Source organism: Macrotis lagotis, chromosome 1 (genome assembly GCF_037893015.1).
Source record: "Macrotis lagotis isolate mMagLag1 chromosome 1, bilby.v1.9.chrom.fasta, whole genome shotgun sequence".
NCBI lineage: Eukaryota > Metazoa > Chordata > Mammalia > Peramelemorphia > Peramelidae > Macrotis > Macrotis lagotis.
In genome coordinates, this window is record NC_133658.1 from 49,183,813 (window position 1) to 49,205,439 (window position 21,627).

Consider the following 21,627-nt stretch of genomic DNA (forward strand, 5'->3'; position numbering starts at 1 on the left):
ATGAAGAAGTTCAAGTCAAGCTTGATGGAATAATAGCTATGGGTCGGCCAAAAGATTTTCCATAGCACTGGTGGTCTCTTTAAAAAAAGCAAAACAGGGGTGGCTAGGTGGTGCAGTGGATAGAGCACCAGCCCTGGAGTCAGGAGTACCTGAGTTCAAATCTGGCCTCAGACACTTAATAATTACCTAGCTGTGTGGCCTTGGGCAAGCCACTTAACCCCATTGCCTTGCAAAAACCTAAAAAAAACCAACCAAAAAACCCCCAAAACACAACATATAAAAGAAGTAGTTGAGGCAGAAGACAGTTCTAAGAAGCATAAACTCTAGCAAGGCATAATAGAACCAGCCTGGGAAAAGAATTCAAATACTGAGAAGGAATTATTCCTCACTTCTGGGAAGACAGGGATTTTTTTCTTTCTTTGTCCCCTTATACCCCAACTCTACCATGACATCTTGCAATGGTGCTACGCACTAGGCAAGAAACATCGAAACCAGGTCGAGTCAGTCAAGGCATGAGACCAAAGAGCTTTATGAATTGAGGGAGATTGAGATTTAAGTTTGGCTATTAGGAATGAGTTACAAAAGGGAACAGACTTAGAAGTCCAACACTATTCAAAAGAGATACTGTGCTTAGGGCAGGCAGCATGAGAATACCATGAAAAGTGGAAAGGATAGCAAGGACCCGAAGAAGGTATGAATTAATTGGATCATGTGCATATCTCTTTATTAATGATTTCTATCTGTGTGCCTATTTATTCTCATTTGTGTTGCATGTCACCGAGGAGCTAGGTGGTGCAGGGGATAGAGCACTTGGCCTTGGATTCAGGAGGATGGGAGTTTGAATCCAGCCTCAGACACTTGCTACTTACTATGTAACCTTGGGCAAATCACTTAACTCTGCCCCACATCCAGAGCGATCTCAGTTGTCCTGATTCATATCTGGCCACTGGACCCAGATGACTCTGGAGGAGAAAGTGAAGTTGGTGACCTAGCACAACCCCCTCCCATCATTCAAATCTAACCCACATGCTTGACATAGCTTCACCTCCCTAATTTCATGGTCTTCTTTGAAAATGGAGGACAAAACATTATGTTGCATGTATTTGTAGGAAAGTTTATGTAAGCTACTGTTTTGTTTCTATTTTTTTAATAATACCATTACAGTAAATGCTTTTTCTGAATTATACCAATTGGATGAATATTAGAAGAAAAAAGTACCAGATGGGACTCATAAACTAAAGATTTAGGAATACCTTGAATCTGGGGGTTGTCTGCCTGCTAGGGACCCAACCTTTCAAGTGCAAGTTAGGAAATACCCTAGAGAGGATGCTTCAGTTATATTGATATTTACTGTTAAGGTTTTAATAGCATGTGTAAACAACAGCAGCAAAAGAACTGTGAGTTAAATGGTAAATTTGGAGCTGGCTAAATGACTAGACCTGAAGAAGACTAATTAATGGAATAGTTTCAAAGTGGAAGGAAATATCTAATAGGGTTCCCCAGAGATTTTTCCTTAGCCCAACATGACTCAACATTTTTTTCAGTGAATTGAATAATACATAGATGACATGTTTATCAAAATGGAACAAAGCTTGGAGGAATAATTAACCCATCGAGTGACAGACAAAATCAAGAAAAAAACTAGAACATTAGGCTGGTTCTAATAAAATTCAATTTAATAGGAATGAAAATCAAATTCTACAACTCCTTTTTTTCCTCAACTCCAGTCCCACATCAGCATCTACCATTAGACATTTTCAACTGTAGGTCTCACTGACATCTCAAACTCAGCCTGTATGGAATAGAACGTATCTTTCCATACCAAACTAACCCCATATCCTAGATTCCTTATTCTGCTGAGGGCCCTTTCATCTTTCAAGTCACTCTCATTCCAACCTTCAGAGTCAACCTCAACTCTTCACTCTCTCTCACCCCAAGATTTCCAATTAGTTGCCAAGTTTTGCTCTTAAATTTTTTCTCTTCCTCACCCCCTCAGATGATCACTACCCTAGATCACTTCACTTGGATCATTGCAGTAATCTCCTAAATAACAGCTAGCTGAAGTCTATTTATGTCACTCCCTTGATACAGAAATTCCAGTGGGTCTTCATTAATGCTAGAATCAAACTACTTGTTTGGCATTTAATATCCTCTACAGTAACAGCATGAGTAATCGATGGTGAAGGTAGATAGTTGGATGGAATGTGAAACATAGTCTGATATGGGGATCTAGGGCTGGGTAGTGGTCTGGTTGAGTATCTGCCCACTCACATACCAAACAAAAATGGCTCAATCCAAAGCAGGAGCTCTGACGCTAAGTAAAATAATAATCCCATATTCTGGGGACCCTTTTCTGGTGGTCTGATCCAGGGGTATTGTTTTAGAAGAGAAGAGGTGGTGCAAAGGTAAAACAAATAGCAAGATTGCTGGGATGCCTAGATGTATGGGATGTGAGGCATGAGATGGGACCATCCCATCTTTGGTCTTGCTTCATTATTTGAAAACTTTCTCTCCTTCCCTCTGCCTAGCTCCCTTCAAAGCTCAGCTCAAGGGTCACTTTCTACCCATGGCCTTTCCTGATCCCTGGTTGCTAATGCTTCCTCCTGATAAAATTACCTTATATTTATTTTCCCTGCTCCTACTCATGGGCTGTTGAACAGAGCTGGCAAAAATCACACAATTATACTGCTTGGGTACATTATAATTTTATGTTATCTCACCTCAACTAGTTCCTCCTTTTAACAAGGCAGTTCTTTTATTCCTAAATAATTCCCTACCTCACTCCCTGCAGAAACTATTCCAGACCTTCTCCTTTCTTCTTAAGCTTCCCACACTTCCCCTCCCCCCCATGTTTCAGCTGAAAACTGCCTCTTTACTGAGAAAACCAAGGTCATTCAACAAGGCCTCCCTCTTTTCCTTTTCCTTTATCTCAAAACTTGACATCATCCCTTACTCTCTCCTCCTTTTGCCCAGTCTCTGACAGAGGTGGTCCTTTTCCTTCCTAAGGCCAATCCCTCCACTTGTGCTCTTGATCACTATTCTACCATTTTCTCCAGCAGATTGTGGCTTCAATCACACACAGATACAGACACACACATACACACACACACACACACACACACACACACACACACACACAAATTGATTTCATTTTCTCTTTCTTCAGTTCTGCAATTTGACTTACAGTCTCCTTATTCAACTGAAATGACTCTCTCCAAAGTTACTGAGATAAATGATTATTAAATAACCAATTATTGGGGAGATGCAGGGTTTTCCCTTTTTCCTATTTCTTTAAAGTCCAGTCTTTCAAGAAGATCTCTGATCTTGCCCCCAAATTTACCCTTCCTAGAACATTTTATTTAAGTGGAGTTGTTTCCTCACCCAACTAGAAAAACCTCACAAAGAAATTCTAATCTGGGTCAAATCAGCCCATTGAATTCTAGATACACAGATCTGTATAATCAGTCACATCTCTCAATCCCCTTATTAAGTCCACCTTCATTATGATATTCATTCTCTCCTTAACTACTAACTATTCAGAGGGGATTTCCACCCTTAGGAACACTTATTCTTCCAAAGGCATAAGTGCTGAATGGGTTCCATGAGGCATCTTTGGTTCATGACAGATAACTAATGATTATTCTTTTATTAATTACTCACTAGACACAATTAATGAAATGATTAATTACCCAGAAATTTTGTCTCTCAAACTTTTTATATTATACACATTATCAACAATCTCTTGATTAACAAAGCTGATGGTCTTTTCTCAGTCTTCATTCTTCTCTACCTACCTGTTTCATTTGACACTTGGCAATCTTATTCTCAAATATATTCTCTCCTCTCTGTGTTTTCATAACACTACTCTCTCCTGATTCTCACCCTTCCCATCTGATTACTTCCGCATCTTCTTTTGCTGGCTCATTATCTGTATAAACACATCTACTGTGGGTGTATGCTAAAGTTCTATCTTAGGCTAAAGTTCTCTTCTCCTCCCTAGTTAACTTCATCAGTCCTCATGGATTTAATTATCATCTCATCATGAAAAAGGGTAAAAATGCCACATCTACAAAAATATTCATAGCAGCTCTGTTTGTAGTGGCAAAGAATTGGAAATCAAGGGGACATCCATCAATTGGGGATGGCTGGACAAATTGTGGTATATGTATATTATGGAACACTATTGTTCTATTAGAAATCAGAAGGGATGGGATTTCAGAGAAGCCTGGAAAAACTTGCATGAATTGATGCTGAGTGAGATGAGCAGAACCAGAACATTGTACACCCTAACAACAACATGGGGTGATGATCAACCTTGAAGGACTTGTTTACTCCATCAGTGCAACAATCAGGGACAATTCTAGGGAATCTGTGATAGAGAATACCATCTGTATCCAGAGAAAGAACTATGGAGTTTAAACAAAGACCAAAGATTATTATATTCAATTTTTAAAAAGTTGTTTCATGTACTACATAATTTTACTATCTCTAATATTTTCTTTCTTCCTTAAGGATCTATTTTTTTCTCTCAACACATTCAATTTTGATCTATGCATATCATGGAATCAAATGTAAAGATTATATCAGATTGCTTTCTGTTGAGGGGAGGAGGAGGGAAGGGAAAAATTATAAAATTCAAACCCTTGCAAAAAATGATTGGTAGAAACTACTTTTGTATATAATTGGAAAACAAATAAAATATTTATATAATTAAAAAATAATTACCATCTCAGTGACAATGTGTTCAAAAGGCTACAAAGTCAGCCCCAGTCTCTCCATTGAACTTCAGTCCCATATCATCCATTGCCTTGTGGATAGGATTTCCCCTCCCATAATAGCAAGGCATCTCAGCACCCAGGACAAACATCATTATCATCATCAACTGCCTATTGGATATTTCAAACTAGATATCCCAAGGATATCCTCAAACTCAATATGTCCAAAGCCAAAGTCATTCCCATCCACCTCATCCCCCCCTCCCAAATCTTGGTGTTATCTTTGATTCTTTACTCTCATTTACCCCACACATGATCTAATCAGATATCACATCTCACCACCTGACCCCTTCTTTTTCCTCACCCAGCTACCACAGTAGTCCAGGTTTTATCACCTGGAGTATTGCGACATTTGTCACTTAGCCTGGAGTCTCACCACTTTAGCCTATCCCACATACTGTTGCCAACGTGATTTTTCTTATCTGCAGATTTGATGATATCATGTCCTTATTCAATCACTCCAGTGATTCCCTACTGCCTCTAGGATAAAATATTAACTTATCTGTTTAATTTGTAAAGATCTTCACAGTCTCACCCCCATCTATCTTTCCAGTTTCATGAAATATTTCTCCCCTTCCCACATACTGCAATCCAACCAAACTGGCCTTCTCTTTGTTTTTCATAGATAATATTCCATCCCTGGTCCCTGGAAAGCATCCCCTCTTCACCCAGAACTCATAGAATCCTCTCTTCCTACAGGGAACACCTTCTACATGAAACTTTTCCTGATTCTCCCAACTGCTGATGCAGTGCCCTCCCTCCCAAACAATTTTGGATTTTGTCTAGTCACATACATATACATAAATGCAAATGTGTGTGCATATACATAATATATGTGTGTATAAATAAACATTATAGATCTATAAATTAGGAAAATAGCTTAAATTGTAGAATACAAAATTATCCCCCCAAATCTACAATTATTTCCAAATAGCAATAATAAAATTCAGAAGGAAATATCAAAAAATAAGAAATAAGCAAAAAAGAAATAACAAAATAAATCTGTGTATATTTACACATGAGTGTGCATATACATGTATGTGGTTCTATATGTGTGTGTACACATAGAGAGAGAGTATGTATAGAGAAAGATTATATATGGGTATATCGAGTATAAATATATATATATATATATATATATATATATATATATGGATATGGATATATTTAGAGTTATCTTCCCATTAGAATATAGTTGCAGATAGACTTAAATACCTAGTGCTTAACACAATACCTAACAAATTTGATGGCTGGCTAAATGCTTTTTTTATTTTGCAAGGCAATGTGGTTAAGTGACTAGCCCAAGGTCACATAGCCAGTAATAGGAAGTGTCTGAGGCCAAATCGGAACTCATGCCCTCCTGACTCTAGGGCCAGTGCTCTATCCACTGCACCAGCTAGCTGCATCCTGTAGGTGATTGCTTTTTTAAAAGATCTATTTATGGGTGTACATTTTTTTTCTCCCAAGAAAACCTAAATCCCTTGGGGATCAGGACTGTCACATTCTTATCTTTACATCATCTTCACCTAACACACTGATGCAGGGCCTGACACAGGGCCTGACGCAGGGCCTGACGCAGAAAAAGCACTTTATAAGTGCTTGTTGATTGAATTCTTGAGTTCCAAAAATTGGCTGTAAATGTACAGAATGGAGAAAACTTGGGTAGACAATAATTTTTGGGGAAAAATATATGAGTTAATAAGGGGTTATGTCACCAAAACAGGTGTATTTTAAGAGATGTGTGGGGCAGCTAGGTGGCACAGTGGATATAGCACTGACCCTGGAGTCAGGTTCAAATCCAACCTCAGACTTAATATTTGCCTAGCTGTGTGACCTTAGGCAAGTCACTTAACCCCATTGCCTTGAAAAAAAAAGAGTGTGATGTCCAGAATTTAGGGAGGGAATATTCTGATGCTACTCTGCCAAGTCATACCTGGAATACTATGGTTCATCTAGAGATGTCACATTTGAAAAAAGACAGAGAACATCTGAGGAGCATTCAGACAAGTGTGATCAGAAATGGAAGTACACTATAGCTGCTGTCCATTGCTGAAAGAATGAGTAGACATTTTCTGCTTGATCTACAGAGAAGTTGTAGGAAAATTGGATGAAGGTTGCATAAAGGTAACGTCAGATAAAACTTACTAAAGTTAAATCAGTTAGAAAGTAGAGCAACAGGGTGGTTGATCCTCACCACAACCTTGAATGGTAGCTGCTATTTTTATCTCCATTTTAGAAATGAGCAAATGGACAGAACTAGAGGTTCCTCAACTTGACCCAGAGTTACAAAGCTAGTATCTGAGGCAGGTCTTGAACTCAAGTCTTCCTGATTTCAAGTGTTCTATCCACTGAAAAACCTCCCTTAACCCTGTCTTGATTCTAGTGCCTTACCTCTTTTAATTATTTTCAGTTTATATAGCTTGTATTATACATATATATATATATATTTGTTTGCATGCATTCCCTCTCATTAGATTGCAAGCTCCTTGGGTAGGGACTGTTTTTTGCCTCTTTTTGTATCCCCCTATAGTTGTATAATTTGGTATACCCTTAATAGATGTTTAGCAAATGTGCCTCCTAATTGCTTTTAGATTATGTAGCAAATAGGTCTGACAACTAGCATTTCTTTTATATAGCCATGTAAGGTTTGCAAAAAGTTTTATATTTATTATCTCATTTGATCATCATAACAATCCTGTGGACACAAGAATCATTATTTTCCTCATTTTACAGATGAGGGAATTAAGACCAAGATATTAAATGACATGCCTAGGGTCACATTGCTAATGGAGTTGGACTAGCCCTTACTGACTGACTCCAGTTGGTTTACCTGCTGCTCCCTAAACTGAGTCTTTCATCTCCTGAATCTTTGTGGAAGCTATTCCCTCCTACCTTCAATGATGCCTCTTCACTTCTATGACTTGTAATCCCCAGGTTTACCTCAGTGTTCAGCTCTTGTGAAAAGTTTTTCCTCTGGGAAATGCATATTGTTATCCCTCCAGCAAAATGTAAACCAACTAAGCATAGAGAGTAATTTTTATTTAGTCTTTGTTTTTTTATTTTGTTTTTTCAAGGCAGTGGGGTTAAGTGACTTGCCCAAGGCCACACAGCTAGGTAAGTATTAAGTGTCTGAGGTCGGATTTGAACTCAGGTCCTCCTGACTCCAGGGCTGGTGCTCTATCCATTGTGCCACCTAGCTGCCCCCATTCAGTCTTTATAGTGCTAGCACATAGATTGATTCTGTGAAAATCCACCTTCAGGCAAACTTCCTGCCATATTGTTACACTCTACCTGCTACCATCAGCCTCAAACCCCTTCCCCAGGGCTCAGTGTTTCTGAAGGGTGAATGTTTACCATATCTAGCGTGCCTTGGATAGATATTGTACTCTGGCCATCTTCCTATCAAGCCACTGAGAACCACTTCTTGTTCTAGGAAGGAAATCAAATCATACCACCACCCTGGGAACGGACAGATCTATCAAGGTCCCTCTGACTTTATTAATCATCCACATGAATTCCTTGACTACAACACCTCTCCTTGGTGACTGTTCTCCTCTGTGTGTTACCCTCTCCTAATAGAATATAAGCTCCTTCTGATGGTTAAGATGGACATGTGAAAGGCAATGGAGATGTCCTACTCTCAGAAAATATCTGAAAAAGGACTCAGCAAGACAAATGATGGGGATGGGGCAGAAGAAGGGGGGTAGAGGGAGACAAAGAGAAGAAGAAAAGGAGGAAGAGCAAGAGTGTCAGAAACTTCATCTAGTTCAGACATAATCATAAAAAGATGGCTAGAAGCAAGAAGGGTTGCACCAGGGAAGGCAGAATAAACTCAGGTAAATGGGTGGTGAAGACAAGTAGAGGAACCATGCCAAGAATTCAAATATTAAACAACAAGCACCCTTACTCAATAGACAAATGGTCAAAGGAAACAAATAGGCAGTTCTCAAAAGACGAAAAGCAAACGAGTATGTGAAGAAGGGGCCTGAGAAATGCGAATTAAAACATCCTTACGTCCATCTGACTGGCAGAGATGATGAACATGGAAAATGGCAACTGGACACAAACAAAATAGCAATTAGAGAGAGAAAGGCTTCCTTATTCACTGTTTTGGGAAGAATGAATTGGTCTAACCATTTGGGAAATCAATTTGTAACTATATCCCAGAAGTCACTAAACTGTGTGCTTCCTTTTCCTCAGCAATATCACTTTTAGGCTTATAATCGGTCAGTCAATAAACAATTATTCTCATTTACTATATACTAGACACCATGAGAAGCACCAGAAAAATAAAAAAGTCAAAAGGGAATCTCTACCCTCAAGGAACTCACAATCTAAGGGGTGAAAGCAAGCAAACAAATATAAATAAGCTACATACAAGATAAACAAGAAATAAATAAGAGAAGGAAGGCACAAGAAATAAAAGAGGTTGGGAAAGGATTCCTATAGAAGATGGGATTTTAATTGGGTCCTAAAAGGAAGTCGGAGAATGTCTTTCTGACTCAGGTCCAGCGTTCTCCGATTGACTCAATTATGTCATAAGAATATAATTCAATGTTATTGCTCCTAAGAAGTAGCAAAAGAAATGGATTCAGAGAAACTTGGGAAGCCTTGGAGTGATGCAGAATGAAGTCAGAGGAACTTGAAAAATTTATGCAATGACAACATTATAAAGGAAAATAAACATGAAAACCTTAAGAAACTTTGATCAGCACAGTCCCAATCCCAATTCCATAGGATTGATAATGAATCATTTTTGTCACATTTTGGTGAGGAGGTGATAAATCAGTGGTACAGAGTGCCATAGACCTTTTTAGACATAGTTAATATGCAAATTTGGTTTTGCATGATTATATTTATTTTTTGCAGAAAAGAGCTTTTTTCCTAGGTGGGGGGAAGAATATGAGGGAGACTGAGAGGAGAAGGGCTGATAAAATACCCAAAAAGGGAATAAAGAGCATAAATGAATCATTTAAAAATCCATAGAAGAGGGGCAGTGAGGTGGCGCAGTGGATAGAGTACCAGTCCTGGAGTCAGGAATACCTGAGTTCAAATCCGGCCTCAGACATTTAATAATTGCCTAGCTGTGTGGCCTTGGGCAAGCCACTTAACCCCATTGCCTTGCAAACAGAAAAAAAAAAACTAAAAAAAAATCCATAGAAGAGAACAGAAGGAAATTTAGAAGATGATTCAGATAAGCAAGGTAGTGTTTGACAGGAGACTAGACAATAAATCCAGTCCTAATAAGAATTTACAAGAATTCATATGGACTTTGGAACATGTGCAGACATTCTGGAACTGGTTCTGGATTGCTAAGTCTATGACAAAGAAGAGCCTCTTTGTGAGTGGCTGTACAGGAAAAATGGGAGGCGCCTTCAAAAAAAGGACCAGTTGGCCAGAAATTTCTCCCGTTTTTGGCTGACTCCTTCTTGTCCAGTGACATTCCTGAGATAAAAGACAGACATCTGAGGCCAGCATGTGGCCCATGAATATGGGCCTTGATTCTTCACCCTGATATTTGTTCTTTCATTTTCAAGGAGACGGGACAGAGAGGGCTGAGAGTGGAGGAAAATGCACGTCCTGCAGCCAATACAGCTTCAGTGATGGAGTGAGGAGTGGTCTTTAGAATTGAGCCCACTGATATCTAAGACAGGAGCTCATCAAACACCAACATTGAATTTAAACATGAAGAAATGATTTTTTGAGGCACTCTTCCCATAGACCAAAATGGTATAGGGGAGACTGTGCCCCTAGATGCTGAAAGAAGACATTGGTCCTTTTGTTATATTTTGAATGTAAATACCTCTTTGTAAAAACTAGTTGATATTAATTGGCTAAATGGGATGGAGTCTTTACTTATTGGCAGTTAACAGTGGGGAAAATATTTGAATGGGTATTCTGAGAAAAATAACCCAAACCCCGCAGGGGTAGCCCTAGAAAGCAATGTAGCCAGTTTTACTCTGGGAGAGAAAGGCCAGAAAGCATATTTCTTTGAATGTTACATTTGGTCAAAAACCTCAACAAAAAAAAAAAATCTCAAGATATTTTTTAGTAGTTGTCCAAGGTTTCAAATATAATCCTCTTCTTCTCTCTTCTTTGTCTATAGAAATATTCTTGCTTGCTATTTGTCAAGTCCACAACAAGAAAAAATTTTTAAAAATCACCATAAACTTGTGGAGGGCAGGAATCTTCTCGCTTTTGTTTTATCTCCAAAGCTTAGCACAGGGCTAAGTAAATTATTGTTTGTCCTTCGTTCTTGAAGAAGGACATAACCATAACTTCAAGGAAGTGATGCTATCACATACCAGTGAATTGGATTTAAGTAAGAGTGTTGCTGTGCAAAGTCACCTGCTTCACTCTCTCCTCCAGAGCCATCTGGGTCCAATGGCCAGATATGGTTCAGGACAACTGGAGATGGCCCTGCTAAATATAATAAATACCTAATGTAAATATTTATGTATAATAAACCTTCAATAAATGCTTTCACTCATTCATTTGTAAAGAAATTGGTTTTAAAAGCTCAGGATCCAATTACAAAAAAGGAACTAATAACAAGATATTAACCTGTAATATTACAACCACATCAGGTGATCCCTTTATGTGATATAAAAAGTCCCTTGAGAAATTAGAAAGGAAGTGTAGAAGGGACCAACCCTTCCCCACCTTCCATAGAGCATATTAGAGCTACTCTTCCTGTTTCCAATATGTAAGACCATTGAGGGCTGGTGACCTAATGATAAATGTACTTCACATCATATGACAGGGTTAACTCTGAATGGTCTCTTGGTCTTTTCCTTATCCCTGGTATTAATAAATATTTAGTTTCTGGATTGGCCTTCTCTGGGTTATAACTCCCATGGCAAGGACCACACTGTCTCTGGCCTCCCAAGAAGGGGGATAGGCAAGAATGACCCTTGTTACAGAAGTAGCATTGCAGAATGAAAAATAATGGGTCCCTGGGTGACCTTTAAAAATTCAGTTTATAAAAATCCAGAAAGGGGACTTGTAGAGGACTGACAAGCATAAAAGAAAATATAGCTAGGGAACAGAAGCCACTAAAATTACAAGTAGAGACACTGTTCCCAAGGATTGGGGCCAGGACGCCTGGCGTAAGCATATGTGGTCATAAGGAACTTCAGAACAGATGCTTCTTTGCTGACACCCCTCCCTATTCGCTTACAGACCTCAAGGCAGTAATTCTCTATCTCCTTTCTCTCCTTGGGCTCATCTGGAGCCTTTTCTTCTGTGCATGGGAAAATCCTACTTACCTTTCTTTGCTTAAAATGTTTACTTTGTCTCTGTAAATTTTATAAACAATGTTAACTACCGACCTTTGCTAGTCTCTGTATACGTATTTGAAATATCTTGAGAGTGGGGATACAGATAAGATGAGGAGATAGAGTTAATACTGAAGTATTTTGCCTGAACATGTCTCTGAAGAACAACAACAAAAAAGAATTACAAATCATAATATCATAGATTTCAAGTTGGAAGGGACTTTGAAGGTCATCTAGTCTTATTTTATAGACAGAGAAACTGAGGCCAATTCACAAAGATTGTAGGTATTACAGGTATGTTTGAACCTAAATCCTTTGACTCCAGAGCCAGTATTTTCTCCAGGATATCTCCAAAATATCCTGTTTACATTTTTTTTTAATATGGTTCTTCTGCATGTTGTCTCCCTCATTAGACTGCGAAGTCATTGAGTTTAGGGGCTGTTTTTTGCCTTTCTTAATATCCACACTGTTTAGTATAGTGCCTGGCACTGTGTAGGCATTTAATACATACATATTTATTGACTGATATACCTTCTCAGAGAGGGAAAGGAATATTTATAGCAGGAAACCCATTTGGGCAATGGGTCAGTAGGGCAGTGGAATGGTGACAGAAGGCAATTAGGAATGGTTGCCCAAATGGCTCACCATTGCTGCCACTCCTGCCCATTCATTCATTCTTACTTTAAGAACGGAAGAATAGGGTAGAAATGAAGGTAGGCTAAGTCTGGCATATGAGAACATGAAGAATAATCATGAAGCCCTTGGTGGGAGAAGTGAAGTCTGCCTTCCATCATTCCCTTTTACCTCCATACACAAATGAATACACTCACATACACATATGCAAACACAGAATGACAACCTTCCTTTTTTCTCACCTTCTCTCCAAATGAGAATGGACTAGACTTTACTCTTTTAGGAACTTTGCCATGACTAAAAGAACTGAGTAATGTCTACTGAGGGCAAGATCATCATAAGATGTCATGGAAATACCAAGTCACAGACCTTTCTTCCAAGGGCTGGACCTTTTATTGCTCACAAACTAGAAGCCATTGCCAGATTTTATTTTGGTTCTTAGGTCCAACAAAAGGAGATGAAAACAAGTCTTAACTCATCTTGTAAAAATAGTTGATACCCTCTTCCTCCCACCAAAAAAATATACTTAAAAGCTTTTGGAAACCTTAAAATGAAGGAAGCTGGGTAGGGATGGAAATCAGAAAACCTCAGTCATAATCATGACCTTTCCACTGATTTAGATGCTGTATCATCCTGGGTAAGTCAACTTCTTTCAACCTCAGCTGTGAGTTGAAGGTTAAAACTGCTCTTTAATCTCTTTCGCAGGAACGTCATTTTAAATAGGAATATTTACATAAAAGCCTTCTGTTGAGTGCAAAGCAGTAAATGTTAACAGGTGATAATTATCGAGGACAGTTGTTTTGACCCAGACTTTTCCTGTAGCCCATGTGATTCAGTTTAGCCTAACCCAGGAATGTCTAGTCAGAGTTGTTCATAAGCCTGTCTCTGTCTACCCTGGAAAGCACAGAACTGAAACACGATCATCCCACTTATACTCTCCCTAAAAATTCAGATGGGGATTATATGATTTAGGGACATGACATGAGGATTTTTTCAAACTTGCACATGATGAAACCTACTAAACACTAGGTTTCAGAAGAAAAAAGTAGATATTTAGCAGAGGGAGATTAAATTGCCTTAAGAATAAGGATTTCTAAATTCAGATCTAAAAATTCAACAAATTGGAATAACCTTAATCTCAATTTCTCAACATAAATCTAATATTTTTAGATATTAGGCTTATCTAATATCTAACAAATACAATTTATAATTGTATTTGTATGTATTTATTTATATATAATATGTATTTATATGTATTTCTATTGCACTTTCATATTTCCAAAGTACTTTACATATTATCTCATTTGATCCTCACAAAAACTTCTGAAATAGATGCAATTATCCTCATTTTCCAAATGAAGAAACTGAGGCTGAGCAAGGTTAAATGTCTTGCCTAGTATTCCAACAGATTATCAAAATAGTTATGGTACTAACTGAAAATCCAACCCTCTATAGATTGCCACCATCTAGTACAAAAGAATAGGAATTAATAGTCCAAATTCAGTAAACATTTCTTTTTTTATTAGGGTTTTTTTTTTTTTGGTAAGGCAATGGGGTTACGTGACTTGCCCAAGGCCACACAGCTAGGTAATTATTATTAAGTGTCTGAGACTGGATTTGAACTCAGGTCCTCCTGACTCCAGGGCTTATGCTCTATCCACTGCATCACCTAGCCACCCTTTAGTAAACATTTCTTAAGAGCCTACTATGTGCATGTTATGAAAAGTTTTACAGTTTCTGCCCTCTGGGAGCCTTCATTTTGGGGAGGTGAATGTAGCGCATACCAAAATATGTATAGTTACAGCAGAGTAAAATTGGGGGAAAAGAAGGATTCAGACAAAGGACTTGGGGAAATTTCGAGGAGGGAGAACAGAACACTTCTGACCAGTGACTCTTGAAATCCTTCCAGAATAGGTGACACCTAGAGTAAGTTTCAAAGGAAAATAAGGAATGTGAGAGATAGAATTGAAAAAGAAATATATTCCAAGCATAGAAAATGATCTATGTAAATAAAGAAGACAGGGGCTGGTATGTCCAATTGAGTAAATAATTAGTCTAGTTTGGTTGGAATGTGGAAGGTGAGTATTATGAAAAAATGGTTGAAAAAGAAGATAAGAAATAGGTAATGGGGAGCCTTGAATGACAGATTAATTAGCTGTGATGACCTGTTTGGATTTAAGAGAGACATAGGAAATGAAAAGAGTTATTACTTATTGATGAAACAACAAAAGATAAATAAATATAAGTACACATGCACCACAACACGCACATATATCTGTTTCTAGGTGACAGTCACCTTGGTTCTTTTGTCTGGACTCTAGGACATGCTATAGAACACATGAGATCCCTTCAGAATCTAGTATGCTTAGTAGCTAGGTCTTACAGTAGACAAGAGCATTGGGCTTAAAATTGGGAAGACCTGAGTTCAAATCCAGTTGCAGACCCTTACTAGCTATGTGAGCCTGAGCAAATGACTTCACTTCTGCCTGCCTCAGTTTCTTCATCTGTAAAACAGAGATAATATTATACCTACCTCCTAGGGTTGTTGTGAGAGATTAAAATGAGATAATATTTATAGAAACGATTAGTGGAGGCAGCACAGTAGATGGAACACCAGCCCTGGAGTCAGGAGGACCTGAGTTCAAATCCAACCTCAGACACTTAATAATTGCCTAGCTATATGACCTTGGGCCATCACTTAACCCTATTGCCTTAAATAAATTTTTTTGGTTTGTTTTTTTTTAGGGTTGATTAGTGGGCCTGGTACATATGAAACCATATATTTGCTCTTAAGTAGTATCTGTTAGGACTATATACAACCTGACCTGAGTGACTTCTGAGTCTTGGGGCTTATATAGTTTTATATTCAGTAGGACAAAGGGAGTCAGAGCTTTTTGTGATGGAACCAATGTGAGATAAGGAGATCCCAGGCACCTTTGAACAAACAATCATGAGTTAGTTAAATAAGGAAGCATAATGGAGCTGGTAAAAATTTCTTTGTTGCTCACTCATTTTAGTGTTTTTCCAGCCATGTGTCTGCCCTCCCTTCTCCCTTTGGTGCGAGGAGACAATCTCACTAGATTGTTACAACAGCTTTTGCTTTCTTTCTGGACATGTTGAATTTGAGGCATTGGTGATGTATCCAGTTGGGGATGCCCAGCCAGTAACTGCTTACACAGAATTGGAATTTGGAAGAGAGTTTTTGATTCAATGCGTAGATTTGGGAGTCATTCTCATAGATGTGATTATTGAAGCCGTGGGAGTGGGGTATGACAACCTAGGATTCAGGCCAGAAAAGGATGTCAGAGTCTTCTAGCCCTCGTTTCATAAGTAATGAAATTCAGAGAGAAGTGACGCAGCCAAAATCAAATGGCGGTCTGGATTAGACCCCATGTCATCTGACTGAAAATACAATACTCCTTCCATTATGATACACTGCTTCCCTATAAGACAACAAAAATGTTTGTAGAGAATGCTAAACCTAGGAAATTTAAGTGGACATGCCTTTGTGACAAACAAAGGGCTTCCGGTGGATGAGAGACTGAAATTTCAGAGCCAGAACCTTTTTGGCAAGACTTGAGAATAAAATGTGAGAACCGAGCACTTTTAAAAAGAAGCCGGAATAACACATTTGAGGAGCTTGTAACAAACCTTCTCTTCGTTCCTTTCTATCTCGACTATTCTGAGAGTCGGCTAGTTAACCCCTGATCCCTGGACTCTGCCACTTGCTTGCTAGATGACCTTGGGCAAGGCTCTGAATCTCTGTTTCCTCATCCGTAAAATGGGAATACTGACTTATCCAAGATCAGACAGGTACTCGGTAGCAAAGCTGGAATTCCAACCCAGGTCCTTTGACTCAGATCAAGGTTCTTCTCACCCACCAAAACTGAACTAGAGCAAACATGGCATTTTATATTTTTAAATTCCCAGTTCTGACAGCTCACCATCTAGGAGTCATCCTAGACTCTTCAGTGACTTCATTGTTGTTCAGTTGTTTTTTTAGTCAAGTCCAACCTCATTTGGGGTTTTCTTGGGAAAGACACTAGAGTGCTTTGCCATTTTCCTCTCTGGCTCATTTTATAGTTGAGACACAGGGTTCAGTGACTTGCCCAGGATCACACGGTTAGTAAGTATCTGAGGCTAGATTGGAACTTGGGAAGATGTCTTATTGATTCCAGGGTCAAGTACTCTGGGCATTTTCTCTAGCTGTCCCTATGCCATGGAACACACTCTCTCCTCTGCTCTGACCACTGACCTCCCTAGCTTCCTTTAAGTCCAACTAAATGCCTACCTTCTACAGGAAGCCTTTAATTCCAGTGCCTGCCCTCTGTCAACATGTCCTATTTATCTTGTGTTTATAGTTTGTTTATACATATTTGCATGTTGCTTCCCTGAGCTGATTGTGATCTTAAAGATCATCTAATTTAAACCTCTCATTTCATTCTAAACCCAGAGCTAGGCAAAGCCAATGGTTAAATCCCCTGTTCCTTGAGGGCAGGGACTTTTGTCTCTTTTTTGCATCCCCAGTATTTAGCACATAGTAGGTCCTTAATATTTATTAATAGATAAACTCCAAGATGGCAATAATTAGACAAGCAGCAGAATCAACATTTCTATATCTCTTTACATGTTATTCCATTTGAGCATTATAACCCTCAGAGTTACTTCGTTATTATTATCCCCATTCTAAAGATGAGGAAACTGAGGCAAACAAAGGTTAAGTGATTTACCCAGAGTCACACAGCTCTTGAATACCTAAGATAGGATTTGAACTGAGATGTTCTTGATTTCAAAATCAATAACCTGTTATGTCACCAAGAATCCCATGTTCATAATCTGTCGTCTCAAAGTTTTCTAAAAAAGAATGTACTTTAAAAAAAAAATTTTCTTGGAGGTACAAGGGGCTTTAGAACAGGAGTCTTAAAGATCATCTCATTTAAACCTCTCATTTGATTCTACACCCAGAGCCTGGCAAAGCCGATTGTTAAATTTTCAGTGTATTTACGACTAGAAATGGCAAATACTCCAAATGAAGGATTGACCACCTGTTTTGTTGATTGTCTAGACTTAAGAAAGCACTGGAGAAAATGTTAATAATAAAGGTTAGACCGAAAAGTCTGTTTTGTGCATTGTTTTTGAGAGTCAGTTGTTAAACATTTACCAGCATATTACTATCTGAACTCAATATCCTCTGGACTGAAAAACCATAAGGAAAAGTGGTGCAAAGAGGTGCCCTTTAATCAGGACTGATGTGGTTCAGTCGTTGTTCAGTTATCTAACTTTTTGTGACCCCAACTGGTACTTTCTTGGCAGAGATACTGGAGTGGTTTGCCATTTCCATCCCCAGTTCATTTCACAAATGAGGAAACTAAAACAAACAGGGTAAAGGGACTTGCCCAGAGTCATACTGTTAATCTAAAGTCAAATTTGAATTTAGATCCTCCTGACTCCAGGGCTGACAGACAAACCAATATGCCGCCTCATTACCCAATAGGGATAGATACTCAATTGTTAAGAACTGGTAAAATAATCCAAGACCCTTTTGAAAATAATGACTGGCATCCCTAAAGACAGCTTACCCACAATAAAAAGGAACTCAAGCAGACAGCTAAGGAGCCCAATGGATAGAAGACTGAACTTGGAATCATTAAGAGCTGAGTTCAAATTCTCCCTCAGATACTTAACGATCTATGTGACTCTAAGTGTATCACTTAATACACTATTTTTACATTGTTGGAAACTGAGGCACACACAGAGGAAATAATAATACCCACCTGATGGCAATATAGATAAAACTTAAAGTCCTGAAAAAATATGAACTACTTTAAAAATAAAAGGAAAGAAATCCTGCTTAGAACCTTTGCTGCCATACAGTTTCAACTGAATCTCCTTTACACTCCTTACTTCCTATCTATCTATTCCTTCCAGGATTTTAATAGTTAAGGAAAGAAAACAAAAAAAAAAGGCTGGGGGGGGGGGTAGAGAAGGAGGCCTATCAGATTCCTTCCACCCCTGACAACAGCTGAGGGCACATTTCCCTGGTCCCTCTCTCTGTACCCACCAAAATAGACTCTGGATTCACATAGCATTCAGCTCACAGAATATAAGCTCAGCTGAGATCTACTGAGGTCCCTCTCATCCTGCCTGTTTATAGCTTTCAAGGAGATGCATTACACTCCAACTGAGCTTATAAATTACAGATTCCAAAGCTGAGTTTTCATAAATAATGTTTAAAATATTTAGGTCTGATGGGTAGTGATAAAGACCCCCTACACACACACACACACACCCCATTTTTTTTGGTGGGTTTATAGAACTGCCATAGATCTGCTCTTATTGTCCTACAACAGAAATCCACTGGCCTAATTGGAAATAAAAATACTATAAAATGAATGAACAAAAGCAAAACTTGAGATTTTCAGACAGTAGGTTCCTTTAAATCACTATGAAATTGCAATTTAAAATAAAATTCTATGCCTGTGTCTGTTTTAGCCCTCAGGATCCACCCCCTTTCACCACCAAGCCGACCCCCCCTCACCCCACATGTGATTCTCCTCTCACTACTGGAAGAGAAAACTCATTGTATTTCTATCCTACATCAGCAAAAGCTTTTTGGTATGTGATTTGGGTTATTTATTGCAGTAGCCAGATCTGGTTTCTCTTCTGGCCAGAATTCAGTTCAGCGAGAACTTGTTCAGTGAATGCTGTGTACTCAAGAGCAAAGATCAGAATCATCTGAGACTGGCATAACAATAATAATGGCTCATGTTTCTGTCATTCTTTAAGGTTTACAAAGGTCTTTCCTTAGAACAGTTCTATGAGATAAGTAGTTTAAGTATTACTGGACCTGTTTTATATAAAAGAGAAACTGAGGCTAGGAGATTGGATCCAGACTCACATAGTTCAGAATATCAAAGCTGAGAATAGACTCCAGATCTCCTAACTCTAAGACTTCTTTCACCATCTTTTTATGAGAGAAATATGAGCTGTGTGATTTATTACCTGCACTCTGCTGCCTCTGCTATCTGCTTCCTTGGTAAAAATGAATGTATGGGATTTAAATAAACCACAATCAACCTCAAATGTCCCAATGGAGAAATGAAATTATTCAACAGTTGTCTGTTTGGGGGATACTGTATATCAGTGTCAAAGATTAATAACCTGGAATCTATGAACTGTGGATAAATCTCTGGGTCTAGTAAACATGGATAGAAAAAAAATTACATCTTTATTTCAATATCAGTTCCTTTTGTAATTCTGTGCATTTTCTTTTTATGCATTTAAAAACGTAGTTCTAAGAAGGAGTCCAGAGGCTTTGTCAGGGGTCCCTGAAACAGAAAGCATAAGAACTCCTTATCTGTCCAATGATCTTAAACTTTTTCATTCAAAAAATTAGATTTTTCTCTGTTTTCTGTCCTTCTATTATTGTTGAAAATGAGAGGGAAAGACAGGAAAACAAGGGAACATGCAGAATATGCATTTATTAAGTATCTACTGTATGTTAGATAAATGTTAAATATTTTACCAATATGATCTGATTTTAGATCAGGTATCACTGTCAGTTTTCTGATTTTTCTCAGAAAAGGTCAACAAGGTTACAGACAGTTCAGCTAGCCCGTCAGCTGGTAGTTGGGTACCAAGGTCATATGGATCATCATGGAGGACAAGGGATTGAGAGAGTCAGGCAGTGTCAGGATTGCTAGGAACAGTGACAGCAATGATACTAAGGGGGCCCAAGGAAAGAGAGGAAGTCATATTATTTCTGCATAAGGAGCCATTAGGAACCCTAATTCCTTAGATCTTCCATTGATCCCCGATCTCTTGGTCCATCTGCCAGAGTTGGAGGGTTTTATAGGCATTTCTCCTTACCTTTAACAGGGTAAGCATCTGGGCAATTCCTCTTGGAGATGAAGTCATTCATTTTTCATGGGACAGTAGTAGCTTGGAGGACTGTTCCAGTAGCTCTCTTGTTGCCCGAGATTGAATGCATTCATTCTATTGAACTAGGCTCTGGGAAACCAGAGGCACTTCTAATGTCTCCCACCTTCTCCTGTTTTAAGCTGTAACTTGGCTCTAGAATAAGGCAGAATTCCTAAATTTTCACTACAGCTCATTTCAGGCAAAGAAATTCATTCCTTTAAGTTGGCCCCAGGATAAGATCCTAATGAGCTCAACCTCACACAAGTAAACAGAAACACATCCTGATCATTCTTCTATCTAATAGTTCATGACTGAAAATGTTATGAATCCACTATCCTATTAGACAGAGATCAGAGATAGCACAAGAGGGGCTTAGCTGAGCCAACACAACTGGCAAGCCTAGGGCATGGTTGTTCCAAGCTAAACACTTTGGCCCTTCTGCCTTTAGTCCTCACTAAATATTAACTCCCTACAAAATATTCTCAGGGCCAGGAAAGCATTGGTGTCACCATCTGTCCCTTGGAATGCAGCCCATTGACTTCAAATTAGCAATAAGCATAAGCCTCAGGGGCTTCCATAGTAGAAGGGTAATGCTGGGTAGCATAGGATAATAGAGTCAGAGCTGAAAAAGTTTTTAAAGGTCATCTAGTCTGAATCCCCTCATTTTATAGATGAGGAAACCGAGATCAAAGAAGTCAAATCATAGCCCCAAGGTCACTCAGATGGCAAAATTGAGATTTAAACTCAGGTCCTTGAACTAGTGCTAAGTCTAAATACGGATATAATTCAGCAAGGGGTTCTAATGGAGGACCTTTAATCAGCCACCATCTTTATAGACAATGGAATAACATTGGTTGGACTGTCCCATCCTTCTTGTCACATTTCTATTTTTTAAAGGACAATAAAAAATCAAATAAATACACATATGCATTCTTTATAGAATACATGACAAGAGAAACAAGCAAAGATCAGATCAACAAAGAAACTATAGGTAGATAGACTGAAAGTAAAGGTAGTTTTGC

The 21,627-nt window shown here is 38.6% G+C and overlaps 1 protein-coding gene across 2 annotated transcripts in view; it reads right to left on the reverse strand.

Annotated features, from left to right (window-relative positions):
- NFAT5 (nuclear factor of activated T cells 5) overlaps window positions 1-21,003 on the reverse strand; it is a 219,312-nt gene extending 198,309 nt beyond the window's left edge. For both annotated transcript variants that reach the window (XM_074200350.1, XM_074200357.1), the window contains exon 1: window positions 20,555-21,003. In XM_074200350.1, coding sequence (XP_074056451.1) covers window positions 20,555-20,606 — 52 coding nt within the window. In that variant the 5' untranslated portion in view covers window positions 20,607-21,003. The remainder of the gene's footprint in view (window positions 1-20,554) is intronic.
- Between the last annotated feature and the right edge of the window lie 624 nt (window positions 21,004-21,627).